The 17001-nt window shown below is 41.5% G+C and overlaps 1 protein-coding gene across 1 annotated transcript in view; it reads left to right on the top strand.

The window, feature by feature from the left end:
• Positions 1-16744, top strand: part of mtnr1al (melatonin receptor type 1A like) — a 35907-nt gene extending 19163 nt beyond the window's left edge. The window contains exon 2 of the mRNA XM_052013558.1: positions 15975-16744. Within this exon, the coding sequence (XP_051869518.1) occupies positions 15975-16744 (770 nt within the window). The remainder of the gene's footprint in view (positions 1-15974) is intronic.
• Positions 16745-17001: the final 257 nt, after the last annotated feature.

The following is a 17001-nucleotide window of genomic DNA, read 5'->3' as shown; positions in this document are numbered from 1 at the left end:
GCCTCCCACCTTTCTTATACAACGGAACTACATTCGCTACCCTCCAGTCCTCCGGAACCATGCCAGAATCTATCGATTCCTGAAAAATAATCGCCAACGCCTCCGCTATCTCCACAGCCACCTCCTTCAGAACCCGGGGATGCACCTCATCCGGTCCGGGAGACTTATCAGCCTTAAGCCCCTTTAGTTTTCCAAGCACCTTCTCCCTATTAATCTCAATTGAACTCAGCTCCAATTCGTGAGACTCCTGACTAACGGGCACATTGCTTATGTCCTCCACGGTGAAGACCGATGCAAAATATTCATTCAATTCCCTTGCCATCTCACTATCATCCATTATAATACCTCCTGCACCATTATCAATTGGTCCTATGTCAACCCGTGTCTCTCTTTTATTCCTTATGTATTTAAAAAAACTCTTAGAATCCTTCCGAATGTTGTCCGCCAGCTTCCTTTCGTAACTCATCTTTGCTTTCCTAATGACCTTCTTAGTTTCTCTCTGCAGATTTTTAAAATCGTTCCAATCTTCTGTTTTCCCACTAATTTTTGCTACTTTGTACGCCGCCCCTTTTGCTTTTATTTTATCCTTCACCTCCCTCGTTATCCACATCTGTGCCTTTTTTCCATTCAAAACCTTTTTTTTTCTTGGAATATATCTGTCCTGCATTGTCCTTATTTCCTGTAGAAATTTCTTCCATTTTTCCTCTGCCGTCCCTCCAGCTAACTTACTCCTCCAATCAATTTGGGCCAACTCATCTCTCATACCTTTGTAATTTCCCTTATTCCACTGAAATATCGATACACCAGTTATCAGCTTCTCCTTCTCAAACTTGAAACTAAACTCAATCATATTGTGATCACTTGTTCCCAGTGGTTCCTTTACCTTTAGTTCCCTAATCACCTCGGGTTCACTACACAGCACCCAATCCAAAACAGCCGATCCCCTGGTGGGCTCCTCAATAAGTTGCTCCAGAAAAACATCCCTTAGACATTCCACAAACTCACTCTCCTGAGTACTACCGCCTTGCTGCATTTCCCAGTCCACCTTCATGTTAAAATCCCCCATAATTATCTTCACATTGTCACACTGACATGCTTTTTCTATCTCAATCTGCAACTTATGGTCCACTTCCTGACTGCTGTTCGGGGGCCTATATATGACTGCTATTATTGTTCTTTTACCCTTGCTATTTCTCAGCTCCACCCATAAGGATTCCACCTCCTCTGACCCAATGTCCTTCCTTTCTATTGATTTTATATCGCTACTAACCATCATGGCCACACCTCCCCCTCTGCCTACCCTCCTATCCTTCCTATATACTGTATACCCCTTGACATTCAGTTCCCAATCACATCCATCATGAAGCCACGACTCAGTGATTGCAACGATGTCATATTTATTAACCTGTAGTTGTGCCACTAGGTCATCTACTTTATTCCTGATGCTACGTGCATTTAAATATAGTATGTTTAGACTGGTATCTGCTATTGATTTTATTGTACCTCTATTGATCAGCAGATTATCCTGACTTTCTACCTGTCCATCCTTCTTACTATCTTCGCTACCTACTATCTTAGACATGTTCGTGTAGACCTCATCCCCTATCCTAACATTCGGTATCCGAACATCCTCATCCCCGATCCTAACATTCTGTATCCTAACATCCGGATTTGTTGTACTTCTATTATTCAGTAAATTATCCTAACATTCGGTATCCGAACATCCTCATCCCCGATCCTAACATTCTGTATCCTAACATCCGGATTTGTTGTACTTCTATTATTCAGTAAATTATCCTAACATTCGGTATCCGAACATCCTCATCCCCGATCCTAACATTCTGTATCCTAACATCCGGATTTGTTGTACTTCTATTATTCAGTAAATTATCCTGACTTATCACCTGCCTGTCATTCTTGCCATCCTCAATGGATTCGTTTCTATACACTTTCTCCCTCACCTTATGGTGAGGGGCATCGATAGGGCGGATGGTCATGGTCTTTTTCCCAGGGTAGGGGAGTCTAAAACTAGGGAGCATAGGCTGAAGGTGAGAGGTGAAAGATTTATCGGGGTCTTGGGAGGCAAGTGGTGGGTGTGTGGAACAAGCTGCTAGAGGAAGTGGTAGAGGTGGGTGCAATTACAACATTTAAAGAACACTTGAACAGATTCATGGATAGGAAAGGTTTAGGGGGATATGAGCCAAATGCAGGCAAATGGGACTCGCTCATGAAGGCACCTTGGTCGGCACTCCTTTATCTTGTAACTATTCCCCATGTTTTGGACTGCCCCCAATGCTGTTATATCCTTTCTTAAATATGCCCACTCTGAGAACAGACACAACCTGAACACACACAAATTGCAAACAGCGAGATCATCAATGGATCTTTCCTCTTGTTCTTGGATATGCTTTGAATGGGCCACATGGTGATACTGCCTACAAGGTAGATAAGACAAGATAAGATAAGATCTTTATTAGTCACATGTACATCGAAACACAGAGTGAAATGCATCTTTTGCGTAGAGTGTTCTGGGGGCAGCCCGCAAGTGTCGCCATGCTTCCAATGCCAACATAGCATGCCCACAACTTCTTAACCCATATGTCTTTGGAATGTGGGAGGAAACTGGAGCACCCGGAGGAAACCCACGCAGACAAGGGGAGGACGTACAAACTCCTTACAGACAGCGGCCGGAATTGAACCGGGTCGCTGGCGCTGTAACAGCATTACGTTAACTGCTACACTACTGTGCCTGCCCTTACTACTGGGTAGTTGTCTGGCAGTAACACTTCATTGGCTATCAATATGTGGAATCAATACTTGCCATTTAGTCCCATTTAAGTCACATCATATGCTAGAAAGAATTACTGCATATGTCCTGCTCATTTAACTTAACATGGGGTCCTATGTTTTTCAATATGCCACAAATTGTCTGGTTTATAAGGTAAACATCAATAGCTTTCATATATTGGAGAAAGTTCTCTAGTTAATTTTTGGCACAACAGCTTCAGTTGGGGTTAGCTAAACTGGGTCAAGATAAAACCTTGCAGTGTAACAGGGAGGATATTTCTCCAATATGTGAAAGCTGTCAGATCCTTCAGAATTGAGGGACTTCTCTAAGCATTTGAAAAAAGGAAGTTTTGCTATCAGTCCTTCTGAGGTTAAAAAAATAACAGGATATAACAGAATACTGATGTCTCTGCACTCTCTTTTGTCTTCTCATCCTTTTAAGGTTGTTGGTCTAGCCAGTGGTTTGATTGTAGACTCATTAGTTGGCAATTCCCATCCATGGTTCTGATCTCATTTCTGCAGGAATCTGGATTGACAAATGATAATTAGTAGCTTGATAGAAAGGTTAGATCAATTTACACAAATTGTGAAAAAAAATATTCACATTATTTATCCTTGTCCACTCCTCCATTATCAACAATTACTGGTCAAAAGCCAAATAATGAAAATTACCAGTGAGTGCTGATACTGAAAATTTGCAAAAAAATCCTCTGATTCTTTCTTCCATTACAGCTGGTGAGGCAAATCTCTGACATCAGTTGTGAATTCTTTCAAAAATTTTCCACTATGTGAATTTATCTTGAAATGTATATGATGTTAGAAAGTTTATAGAAATCCTAAGGTACATTGCTAGTTATTTTGCGCTATTTTCTTTTTAAATGTGGAGTCATATCTTGTACACTGACAATGAAAATATGACCTTTATGCTGACTAAATTATTGATGACCTTCAGTAAGTGCAATCACTGTTTCCCTAGCCAGAATTTCAATACGATGGGAGTAGGTTGATTACAGTCAAAAACCAGAAAGGAATTACTCCTTTCTCTCTACTCCCCTCCTCCACTTTATACCGGCCATCTCACCTCACCACTCTCAGTGATGATGCAGGGATTCAACCCAAAATGTCAACAATTCCTTTCCTCCCACAGATGCTGCTCGACCCACTGATTTCCTCCAGCAGATTGTTTGTGGTTCCAGCCTCCAGCATCTGCAGTCTCTTGTGTCTCCAGCAGAAAGGAATTATTCCAAACTAGCATTCATTTTATATATTTTAATGTCCTTGCAGATCAAAGGCATGGACAGAGATTCAGCAAGATCTGGAAACCTTAGAGTCATAGAATCATATTGTATGAAGCAAGTCCTCAGTCAGCCCACTGAGTCAGCACGGACCATGAAGCACCGATCTACTCTAATCCTATTTTATTCTACACACATTCCCACCAATTCCTCCCTGACTTTACCACTCACTACATATGCAATTCACATTGGTTAATTAACCCAGGAACCTGCAGGTCTTTAGGAAGTGAGAGGAAAGGGTGATTGGCATTTGGAGAGTGGTAGAGGCAAGAACTCTCACCACATAGAACATAGAACACTACAGCACAGTACAGGCCCTTTAGCCCACAATGTTGTGCTGATGTTTTATCCTGCTCTAAGATCTATCTAACCCTCCCCTCCCACATAGCCCTCCATTTTTCTATCATTCATGTGTCTATCTAAGAGTCTCTTAAATGTCCCTAATGTATCTGTCCCCACAACCTCTGCAAGCAGTGAGTTCCATGCACCTACCACTCTCTGTGTAAAAAACTTACCCCTGACATCCCCCTTATACCTTCCTCCAATCACCTTAAAATTATGCCCCCCCCCCCCCCCCCGTGTGAGCCATTTTCGCCCTGGGGAAGAGTCTCTGACTGTCCACTCGATCTACGCCTCTTATCATCTTGTACACCTCTATCAAGTCACCTCTCATCCTCCTTTTCTCCAAAGAGAAAAGCCCTAGCTCGCTCAACCTATCCTCATAAGACATGCTCTCCAATCCAGGCAGCAATGAAGAAACAACTACACAAGCTCTCGAACCCCTGTCACATAGAAAGCTGCTGTCTTAGTGCCAGTCAATGGGATTAGTATAGATAAGTACTTGATGGTCGGCATGGACATGACAGGCCATAAGGCCTGTTTCTATGCTTGTGGATCTATGATTCTGTGACTTTAACCTGGAGCACCTGGAGGAAATCCATGTGGTCTCAGGGACAACATGCGAACTCTACACAAACTGCACCAAAGACCAGGATTGAACCTGGGTCACTGGAGCTATGAGTTTCCAGCGCTACTAGCTGTAGCACTGTGCTGCCCTTTGTAAATTCTGCTCTTGTGTGCCATATAGACGTTAAGAACATTCAGGAAACGCAAGTTACATAAAAAGCAGAATGAACTTCTTCCCTCTCTACTTATGTTTTACAACCCGTCGACAGATAGAACGGAGGCATACATCACTAAATGTGAAGGGATCTGACAGAGATGTGGGATGTGGTGAGGTCCTTGGACAAGCATGGGGAAAGAATGCTGGTGATTCTCTGACTGTGATTGGGTAGGTAAGATTGAAACAAGGCAGACAGGATACCATCCAGCTAGATGCTGATGAAGAGGTGTGGGAGGAGGATGGTGCGACCATCCATGGCAAAGGCTGAAGATAAGCTGAGAAGAATGAGAAGTGATAGGTGGATTACCTTTGGTACAATCATACTGGGTGTCAGTAGTGACTTGGATCAGAGCTAACTTGGTACCACAGCCAGGATGGAACCCTGATTGGTGGGATGCAGATACAGAGGTCTAAATAAAATCGGCAGGCACAGTGTCACAACTAGGAGAGCTGCTGCCTCACGGCTCCAGCAACCCACGTTGGACCCTGACCTCCATGTGTGAAGTTTGCATATTCTTCCTCCGTGGGCTGCCTCTGGGTGCTCAGGTTTCCTCAACTTGCCAAAGTTATGTGAGTTGATAGGTTTAGCACTGTCAGTTAGGTGAGTGACAGAATCTGGCAGAAGTTGATGTAAATATGGAGAGAATACAATAGGATTAGTGTCGGACTTTGTGTAAAGGGGAGTTTGATGGCTAGCATCGAATAGGTGGGACAAAGGGCCTGTTCCTGTGCTGCATGGCTTTATGATTACAATTTTTAAGGACTTTGGAGAGGATTGAAGGGTTGGAGATGAATCATTGGGAGTGAAGTTTGGTAGCACTGTACAATGCAAGGCTGCCACATCATACATTCAGTTCATACCACCAAGGACAAATTTCTGTATTGATGAGTTTGAAAGGGGAGTAGAGGGAAATTGGAGAAAAGCAGGGGAAAAGTTTGCTGCCTTTGTGGACAGAGATATTCTTCTCATTCCTGACAGTCTTAGGAATTGCAGGACCCCAGTGCTACATGCTGTTTTGGGATTAATCCGATAAAATACCAATTCCTCAGAAATAGCAGAAGTTATGCTTTGATGACGTCTATACTCACACAAATTGAAACCACAGTTTCACTTATTCTTCTCTATGTAGGGTTGAAGCCTGATTGGTTTTTTTGCTTGCTCATAGGATAAAATAAGCCAATTTGCTGACATTGGTTGAGTAATTTGTTATTGTAGCTCAGAGAAGCTGAGAGGATGTCTCGTGCTCATTTATATCTTTGATGTTTCAGAGCCTTCTGAAATATTTTGCACAGTGGTTTGTCTGACATTAGAGTCCAGAAATTTATTTCCAGTCTCACTGATATTTTTCTTTGCAGAGACAAGATTACACTTGTTTCAGTAGAAGCTGTTATTTGTTTGAAAGAAAAAAATGACTTTCTCCCATATGTAGCTTGAGAAAGAATGAGAGTTAGTTCAGTGGAATAACATCTGTCTTGATGTTGCATGTCTGCACACTGTCTGATGTGAATTCCTCCTGGATACAAGCTACTTTATGATAAGTAAGTGCCTGATCTCTGAGGGTTGTATGAAAGCAATGAGGCAAAGCAAATGCTTGCAAGCAAAGGAATGCAGAAGCAGTTCGCATTAGTAACCAGTTCAGCTTCAAATCAAACAATCTCATTGCACAAAGTTCTCAGGTTGATCCCATCTCTCCAGCCATAAATGTTTATCTTCTGCTGAAGTTTTGCAAGAAATGAGGCTTTACAAATTTCAGGTGGTTTAGCACAAGGGCAAGGTCACAATAGATCTCTTTAGTTTTAATTGGTTTTCAGTTTTTTGCTCACCTGACTCTGAAGACAACCAGCTACATCATTGGGCTCCAATACTTTGTCCATTCCATGTATATGAGCTGATGTGGTAAAGATCTATGCACCATTTGCAATGGTGCTTGATCCCTCTTCTAAAACATTGCCTATGTGGATGCAAGATAAAAACAGGTCAGGCCACATGTGTGGGAAGAGAAACAGAGCTAATGTTTCAAGTCAAAGACCCTTAGTCACCCTCCCTGTAGCTTAACAAGCTTCTTCTATTTCACAGTAGTGTAGCGATTAGCGTAACACTATTATAGCGCCAGCGACCTGGGTTCAATACCGGCCACTGTCTGTAAGGAGTTTGTACATTCTCCCTGTGACTGTGTGGGGTTCCTCTGGGTGCTCTGGTTTCCTCCCACATTCCAAAGACGTATGGGTTAGGAAGTTGTGGGCATGCTATGTTGGTGCCAGAAACATGGTGACACCTGTGGACTGCCCCCAGAACACTCTATGCAAAAGATGCATTTCACGGTGTGTTTCAATGTACATGTGACTAATAAAGATATCTTATTTCCTTCCCAGTTCTGACCTGCTGAGTAGTTCCAGCATTTTCTGTTTTTATTTGAGATTCCCTGCATCTGCAGTTTTTGTTTGATTTTCACCCATTGTACATGTATTTTCCAACAACCAAATTCCCACACCAACTATCTTTAGGATTTCTGCTCCATTGCAAATCACTTGATATCTATGGAGCAGAAACAAATCTCAATCTCTTTGACTTGGATTTACCTCTTGGGTGCTATGTGAATTCAAGGGTGCTATGTGAATTCAAGGGTGTTCCAATCGCTCTTTCAAAAGGTAGGTGAATAATAAGTACAAATTGCATCCCAGCAATACACTATCAATGAATGAAATGGTAACACCAAACACTGATTTGATTTGCAAAGCTTTCCAGAGAGCAAGTCTGAAAATTTTAAATGGATCATTCACATATCCACATAGGAGCAGATTTTCTGCTGAGGTATGTCCAGGGCATTTGGCAGATAAGTCCATCACTTGGCTTTTCCTGCGTGTTGGTGGCCTTTCACTAAGCAGGTCATTGGACTCCTGGTCTGCTGAGTAGTCTGCCTAACTCTGGTCTCCTAATGGAAGGCTGCAGTACAGCGCAGGAGTCAGGCTTCCGTTAAGCAGACACTGGCTCACTGGATTACAGACAACTGATTTCTCCCATTCATCTTAATGGGTCACTGTGCCTGCACCAGTTCTCTGCCTGAAAGCTGTTTAATTTGTGGGTGGTGCCACACTATAGAGGCACTCACCTGCTTTTCCGAGGGTCAGGACACCACCACAATTACTAGCTACTCAACCACATCCTCCCACACCCACATGTGATTCCAGACTCTCAGCAATGTGGTTAATCATGAATTAACCTTTGAAGCAGTCTGGCAAGGCAATTCAAAGTCAGTCAGATGCTGGTCTTGCCAGTGATAGCCACACCATTTAAATGAACTTAAAACTGTGTTTTCAGTAACAAGTGGGTTGATAGTCAAAGGAGGCAGCGTTAAGGTAATTATGGAAACAATAAGAGGTAATGTGACACAAATTTAACACGGCAAGATGCTTCAATCTTAAATATAGTGCCTGCAATGGTGGTGAGGAGCAGAGTCAGCATTATCTTTCAGAAAGGAATTGGATATTTACCTGAAACATATTGTCGGGCTTTGAGGAGGGCAGGGGAGGGGGGAGGGAATAGCTCCTTCAAAGCAATATTATGGACCTGATGGGCTAAATGGTTTTCTTCTGGTGTAATTGGGCAGTGCGGGCTCATTGGGCCAGAAGGGCCTGTTACCATGCTGTATAAATAAAGTTTTATTAAAAAAAAGTTTTCTGTGCTGTGACAATGATTCGTATTTTGTTTGATATTAATCCTATGAAGCATTTTGCTATATTAAGGATGGTTTATAAATGCATCTGCTGTGATATTTGTCTGGATGCATGGTTGTGAATGGTTTGATTACAGGAATTGGTGGCAAAAGATTTAGCAGTCAGGAGGCCAGTCTCTCTCATGTATCCTCTTCAATCTTGTGAAGTTGCCAACTTCATTATTCGTTTACCAGATGTGGATATCGTTGGCAATGATGGTGGTTATTGTCCATTCTTAATGCCAGAAGAGCCAATTCAGAGACAATCATATTTTAGGGAATTGCATAATGGTCAGACCAGGTCAGGATGGCAGATAAGTGAACCAGATAAGATCTTACAACAAGCTGATAGTTTCATGGTTGCCATCACTGAGAAAAGTTTTTCTTTTGCATTCCAGATTTATTTAAGTATTTGTATTTAAATTCCCCAATGCCCATGGTGGGATTCAAACTCTTCTCTCTGATTTGATGGTCTAGAATACTGAATGCTACTTCTGTAACTTAATGCTGAACTACCACACCAATGATTGCGGTTTAGGAGACAGGAAATCCACAAATTCTTTGGTGTACTTTGTGGAGATATCTTCCTAGCAAAGAGATAAGAGAAAATGGGTAAAGTTGTTAATTAATCAAATTAATGAATGAGTGGCAAGGAGCGTCAGAAGGATGGGTCATTTATATTGTGGGGTGTTGGATGGGGGAAATGTGTGATTATATGTTACTCTGGAGGTAACGGTGTTGGATTGTACAGTGCAATTCTGTTGTGCTACAGGTACAGTGTAAATGCATTATTGGAGATAAGGCTGTGGAGATTAAATGTGTGAGTGTTGCTTTAAGAAAGTTACCATAGGGTGAGAGAGTTAGCAATCATTGCTTGTACCAGGGGCATAGGAGCTGCCAATCAGTGCTTTCATCCAGTACTGAAGGAGCAGGTAATCATTGCTCTTATCCAGTAGGTGAGGGAGCTGGCAATCAGTGCCTTTACCATGGGTGAGGAAGAAAGAAGTTGTGCAGCATGTTACTGACTTGTCAGGATGTAGAAATTCTGCTTGCATTCTTCTGCACTACAGGGGTGAGGGAGCCAACAATTTTCTCACTAATTGAGGATGAGGGAGCTGGCAGTCAGTCCCTTTACCACGTCCCTTGGGTGGGGTAATAGATAATTCTTGGAGCTGAAGGCATACATTCTCAGCAGCAGTCTTCTTGCCTTTAATGCCAAACAGGATAGTTTGAAAATCTGAATGAATTAATTTTGTTGGACATGGTTAAAGGTTGGCTTTAAACCATGTCCTGCTATCTCTGGGCACCAATAGAACTTGAAAATTCATGAGGTATTCCAAGTGAAATAAAAGTTTGATGAAAGTTTCAGTGAGGTAATGTAAGAGGGATTCAATGTGCCGACAATATCCCTCCCTTAACCTCAAGTCTTCCAGTATTTTGAAGAATGAAGCAGGCCGAGCACTACCTGTGAACATTTTATACCATCTTTAGTTTCTCGCCTATTTTTCCTCACACAGACTATAAACTCACCTTGTCCATGACACTCACCACATGTTCCCTACTTCAACTAATGATGATACCTCACATTTAATATTCTCGGGTCTCCCCAGGGTCTCAACCCTCCCTAGCTCTGTAATCTCCAATAGCCTATGATCCCTCCAAGACATCTGTGCTTCTCCCATTTTGGACTCTTGCTCAGCTCCTAATGTATTTCATCACCATTGGTGAATGTGCCTTCAGCTTCCAAAACTCTTACACTCTAGAATTTCCTCACAAAACCTCCTCAACTCTCTCCATCCCTTTTCCCTTTAAGACAAGACCTCAAACCTCCCTCCTTTCCCAAGCTTTTTATCATCTCCCCCAGGTCTCCTAACCTGTCTCTGGGCTATGGGAGGAAACTGGAGCACTGGGGGAAACGCTCATGGTCATGGAGAGAACGTGCAAACTTCACTGGAGATAACGTGCAAACTCCACACAGACAGCACCCAAGGTCAGGGTTAAATCTGGGTCTCTGGTGCTGTAAGGCAGCAGCTCTGCTGTGCCACCCTAACTATTACATAGGCTTTGGTTCAACATTGACCTTGCACTTGATACAGTGATGAAGCATTCAAGCACTAAGTGGTAACTGGAAATCGGAAAGGTGAGATCAGAAACAAAGAAGCCCTCAGCTGCCTGATAAAAGTGTCTCAGCCATACATTCTCCTGAAGAATAGCCACTAATGGAAAAAAGGAGTCCTGCCATCCTTGGCGTGAGTACTCAATAGTACACTATGGGTGAGTGCTCCACATGTGACAATAGCCAGAGCTTCTGTTCATGAAGCCAACAGATCGTTATTCATTTTAAGTGGGTTGCCATTTCCAGTGTAATCAGTGTAATCAGTAATCAGAAAACTTAGCCATGGACTACAACACACATCAAAGGACAATAAGTGAATTTTCCTTCTCTCTCTGTCAGCTGTGGCAGCCCATGCATTAGGCAAAAGGTTACAGGCCTAATCTTAGAACCATAGAACCATAGAAAAACTACAGCACAGAAAATGGGTCATTCGGCCCTTCTAGTCTGTGCCAAAACATTATTCGGTTAGTCCCATCTACCTGCCCCCAGCCCATACCCCTCCAGACCTCTCTCGTCCATGTATCTATCCAATTTACTCTTAAAAGTTAAGAGCGAGCCCGCATTTACCACATCAGATGGCAGCCCATTCCACACTCCCACCACTCTTTGAGTGAAGAAGTTCCCTCTAATGTTCCCCCTAAACCTTTCTCCTTTCACCCTAAAGTCATGTCCTCTCATACTTATCTCTCCTAATCTAGGTGGAAAGAGCCTACTTGCATTAACCCTGTCTATGCCCCTCATCATTTTATAAACCTCTATCATATCTCCCCTCATTCTTCTCCGCTCCAAGGAATAAAGCCCTAACATGCTCAATCTTTCCTTATAACTCAACTCCTGAAGACCCGGCAACATTCTTGTAAATCTCCTCTGCACTCTTTCAATCTTACTGACATCCTTCCTGTAGTTCGGCGACCAGAACTGCACACAATATTCTAAATTTGGTCTCACCAATGATTTATACAACCTCACCAAAACATTCCAACTCCTATACTCAATACTTTGATTTATAAATGCCAGGATGCCAAAAGCCTTTTTTACAACCCTGTCTACCTGTGACTCTACTTTCAAGGAAGACTGATACTTGATTCGAGTGCTCGAGTCTCTGGAATAAGATTCTTGATCTTGATTCATAAACTAGATTGTCAGAGATGCCGTCTTTTGAATGAGAGTTTAAATGGAGCTCTTATCTCCTCCCACAAGAGGATTCCTAATTTTGAAACAGAGGTTAGAAGTTATCTCTGAAGTCCTGGGTAAAAAGAGTAAAATAGAGTAAAAAAAAATTATCTGATGACTGTTAGGTTAATGTTTACGGGATCTTGTTGTGCATTAATGGTCAATCACATTTCCTTTGTTCCAACACATTGGCTCTAAAGTACAATACATCAGGAAAGGCACTATCTAAATATTTTTTTCCTTTTTTTTCTCTGTCTTTGCACTGCACCATTGCTAGGGCACATTGTTGTTTTACTGTCCCCACTCAGAGTAAAGTTGTACCTGAATGAATTTTTCCTCTGTATCAGGCTGACAAAGGAAATCTAATGGCTAGCAGTATCAGAGCCTTTAGGCTACATTTGCCCTGTTAAACTGTTGATTAACTGTTAAACTAACTGCCTGTTAATTGCCCTGTTAAACTAACTGGATGCAGAAAAGATGGATATTTCCCATTTGGACCTGCTATGGGACAACCAGCAGCTCTCAGTCAACTCCTTCAATCTCAATACCAGCAATGATTACAGGTCACTATTTAGTATGTTCCATGGTGTTTGAGCAACAAGCCTAAATACCACGAGTGTACTTCCGATATATCTGATTTCTCAGTATTCTCTGATATAGTTCTCGATTTCTCTGTAAAGCAGCCAAGACAAGATAACGTAAGATAAGATTAGTCACACGTACATTGAAACACACAGTGAAATGCATATTTTGCGTTGATTTTTCTGGGGGAAGCCCGCAATATATTCAAAGACCCCACTCACCCCGAATATTCTCTCTTCTCCCTCCTCCCATCAGGCAGAAGATACAGAGGCCTGAAAGAACATACCACCAGGCTCAAGGACAGCTTCTATCCTGTAGCTATAAGACTATTGAACAGTCCCTTAAGATGGATTCTTAACCTCACAATCTACCTGCTCCTTATTGTCTGCTTTCATTGCACTTTCTCTGTAACTGTAACACTTTATACTGCATTCTGTTATTGTTTTCACTTATATTACCTCATTGTACTGATGTGATGAAACGATCTGTATGGATGGATCTGTATGGAGGGCGACACGGTAGTGTAGCGGTTAGCGCAACGCTATTACAGCGCCAGCGATCGCTGTTCGATTCCCGTCGCTGTCTGTAAGGAGTTTGTGCATTCTCCCGTGTCTGTGTGGGTTTCCTCCGGGTGCTCCGGTTTCCTCCCACATTCTAAAGACGTACGGGTAGGTTAATTTGGGGTTTAAAATGGGCAGCGCGGACTCGTTGGGCCGGAAGGGCCTGTTACCACGCTGTAAATAAAATTTAAAAAAAAATTTTAAAACAAAGTTTTTCACATGACAATAATAGACCAATTTATAATTTGCAATTTAATGCTGCCACTAATTTCAGACCAGGTCTTTCCATTCATATTTTAACTCAACAAGAAGAGATAATCCATGTGCACATGCACATTTATTTGCATGCTCATTTCTCCATGGGCAACCATATTTAAACTACTATAACATTTGATACTAATTAGGCAATGAATTCCAAGCATTCTGAATCCATTCACTTGGTTATCTACTCACTAGGCAAATGAGTAAATAGAAACTGGTTTTATTAGACCCTTTATTTTATGTGCTAAGTGTGCAAAAATCACCTTTATCTAGTGTAAATTGCAGTAGCAACCATTTCTAAGTAAAATTGCAATTATCATAGAATTTAAATATCAATGGAGTACTTGATGGTTGGTACAGATGTGGCGGGCTGAAGGACCTGTTTCTGTGCTGTATGTATCTATGACTCAACTACGTCCTTCTGGTCAAGATTCATACTGATCCTACCAACAGAAAATGGATCTCCCACAATGAGAGAACAGCAAGGAACAAAACTTATTGAGGATCGCCAATGAGGGTCTCCATTCTGACATTGATGTACATGGAGTCATAGAGTAATACAGCACAGAAACAGGCCCTTCGGCCCAACTCGTCCATGCTGAACAAGATGCCGATCCAAGCTAATGCCATTTGCCAGCATTTGGCCCATATCCTTCTAAACCTTTCCTATCTACGTACCTGTCCAAATGACTTTTAAATGTTGTTATTGTACCTGCCTCAACTATTTCCTCTGGCAGCTTATGCCATATACACACCTCCTTCAGGGCCTTTTATATTCTTCAACACCTTAAACCTATGCTGTTTAGTTTTTGATTCCCTTTCCTTGGGAAAAAGTCTGTGTGCATTCACCCTATCTATGCCCCTCATGATTTTATACACCATTATACCTCAGTGAACTGCACTCCAAGGAATAAAGTCCTTGCCTGCTCAACCTCTCCCTATAACTCAGGCCCTCAAGTCCTGGCAACATTCTGGTAAATCTTCTTCGCACTCTTTCCAGCTTAATGATGTTTGTCCTGTAACAGGGTAAACAAAATTGTACGCAGTACTCCAGGTATGGCCTCACCAACGTCTTGTACAACTGCAATGTAACGTCCCAACTCTTATACTCATTGCCCTGACTGATGAAGGCCCTTGGATCATTCCATTGATTTTTATTTTCTGTACCCTTACTGTGGCCATCGCATCCTTCTTAAGATGTATTACCCATGATTAAGACTAAGCAATGTTTTACAATCAAAATGACTTGCTTTTTTACTTCAGGCTCTGTTTATAAAGCCAGGATCCTTTAGATCTTTGCATTTGCTTTCTCTGCCATTGTTGGTTCGCAACTATTTTTGGATACATGGGTATTGGTAAGCGAATTGGAGGAGTTCTTTCTAAGTGTCAGGAAGTGGCATTGAATTCAAATATTTAGAAATGATTATTGAGACAAATGACATATTCTTTCCAGAAAGCCTGTTAAAGTTGTGATAATGATGTCCTGAAACAGTGTAAAAATGCCATTGAATGAAACTGTATTCAGGAATAATAAAGCAATATAAACATTTAGAAGATAAAAAGTAATTTTCAAACCAGCATCCCAAATATTAAAAATATTCACACATTCTAATTTAGTGTTTGGAACAAAAAACACTGTAGATGCTGGATATTCAAAGGAAGAACAGAGGATCCTGGAAATGCTCTGCAGGTCAGACAACAACAGTGGGGAAAGAAGCAGAGATGATGTTTCAGGCCAAGGACAGACCCTCACAACTGGGAAAAATACCTGACCTGCTGTGCACTTTTTTGTTGTAAATTAGTGACCCCTGTTGCCAGCTCAATTTATGTGCTTTTGAACTAATTTTGGCTAAAACAGTAAAAAGTGAATTATAATACAATGGATAAAAAAATAATAAGACCAGGAGTAAAAAAATGGCCATGGTGATTCTACCTCCAAGGCTAATTTTATCTCTTCCAAACACTAGAAGATAAATTTGACACTGTTCTGTCCCTGCACAATACTCAGCACTTGTCTATGCCTGGTGCACTGTTTTATTTTATCACCTTCTCCTAACAGAATTAAGTCAAGCTTTGGCCCGGTTCTATCTTGTACAAGAACATGCATCTCTAGTGCATTGCCAATGGTCAGAGCAAGAGAAAGATAGTTGTGTTGAGATCAAAGGCCAATTGTTTTTTTTGATGTAATGCTTCAACCAAATGAACACTAATTAAAATTGGGATTTAGAATGACTGATTCATGGATTGAATTGTTTGGGTATCTTCCTCTTCTACCAGCAGTAGGTTTAACAATTCTAATGAAACTACCATAATTACAAGCAAAGATGTTTACTGCTGAGCTAACCACCTGTGTTTTTCTTACAGGTAATGCCTTTGTGGCAAGTCTCGCCATTGCTGACCTCGTCGTGGCAATTTATCCCTATCCTCTAATACTAATAGCAATACTTCACAATGGATGGGTACATGGCTACATCCACTGTCAAATGAGTGGGCTCCTCATGGGACTGAGTGTCATTGGCTCCATTTTTAACATCACTGGCATTGCAATCAACAGATATTGTTATATCTGTCATGGTCCGAAATATGACAAGATTTTCAGCCATAGAAGCACATCTTGCTATGTGTTACTGGTCTGGATGTTGACATGTTTGGCAATCATTCCCAATCTCTTTGTGGAATCTCTTCAGTATGATCCTCGAATATACTCCTGCACTTTTGTTCAGTCAGTCAGTTCTTTCTACACAGTCACCATCGTAGTCATTCATTTCCTTCTGCCGATCAGCATTGTCTCGTACTGCTACCTGCATATCTGGATCTTTGTCATCCGGGTCAGGAGGAGAGTTAAACCCGAAAATCGATCCAGGATAAATCCCCATGACTTCAGGAACTTTCTGACTATGTTTGTAGTGTTTGTGCTCTTTGCTATTTGTTGGGCACCATTGAACTTTATCGGCCTGGGAGTAGCAGTTAACCCAAAGCTGGCAAACATGATACCAGAATGGCTTTTCATTGCCAGCTATTTTATGGCATATTTCAACAGCTGTTTGAATGCTATAGTGTATGGTGTTTTAAACCACAACTTCAGACGGGAATATAAACAAATAATAATAGAAATTATCAATCTATCTTGTTAAGGTAACATGCACCCCTGCAGACTGCATCATGGAGAACATTTATTGGCTGTTGAACTTACATGTGGTAATCAACAATATGAATAACTGATCATTTCCTTTAAAAGAAATGTGCAAATGCTCTAACCATTTTTAACTAAATGAGTTTATTTTGCATGTTATAATTTGGTTGAAATTCCAAGTTAAAATAAAACAATGATTGGAAAACATAGCAAAATACAGAATCAAGAGTGGCCAACAACCATCCAATAAGTTCACAG

Source organism: Pristis pectinata, chromosome 4 (assembly GCF_009764475.1).
Source record: "Pristis pectinata isolate sPriPec2 chromosome 4, sPriPec2.1.pri, whole genome shotgun sequence".
NCBI classification, from domain to species: domain Eukaryota; kingdom Metazoa; phylum Chordata; class Chondrichthyes; order Rhinopristiformes; family Pristidae; genus Pristis; species Pristis pectinata.
Note: the sequence above shows the minus strand (reverse complement) of the source record. Positions and strands in the feature narration are given on the sequence as shown.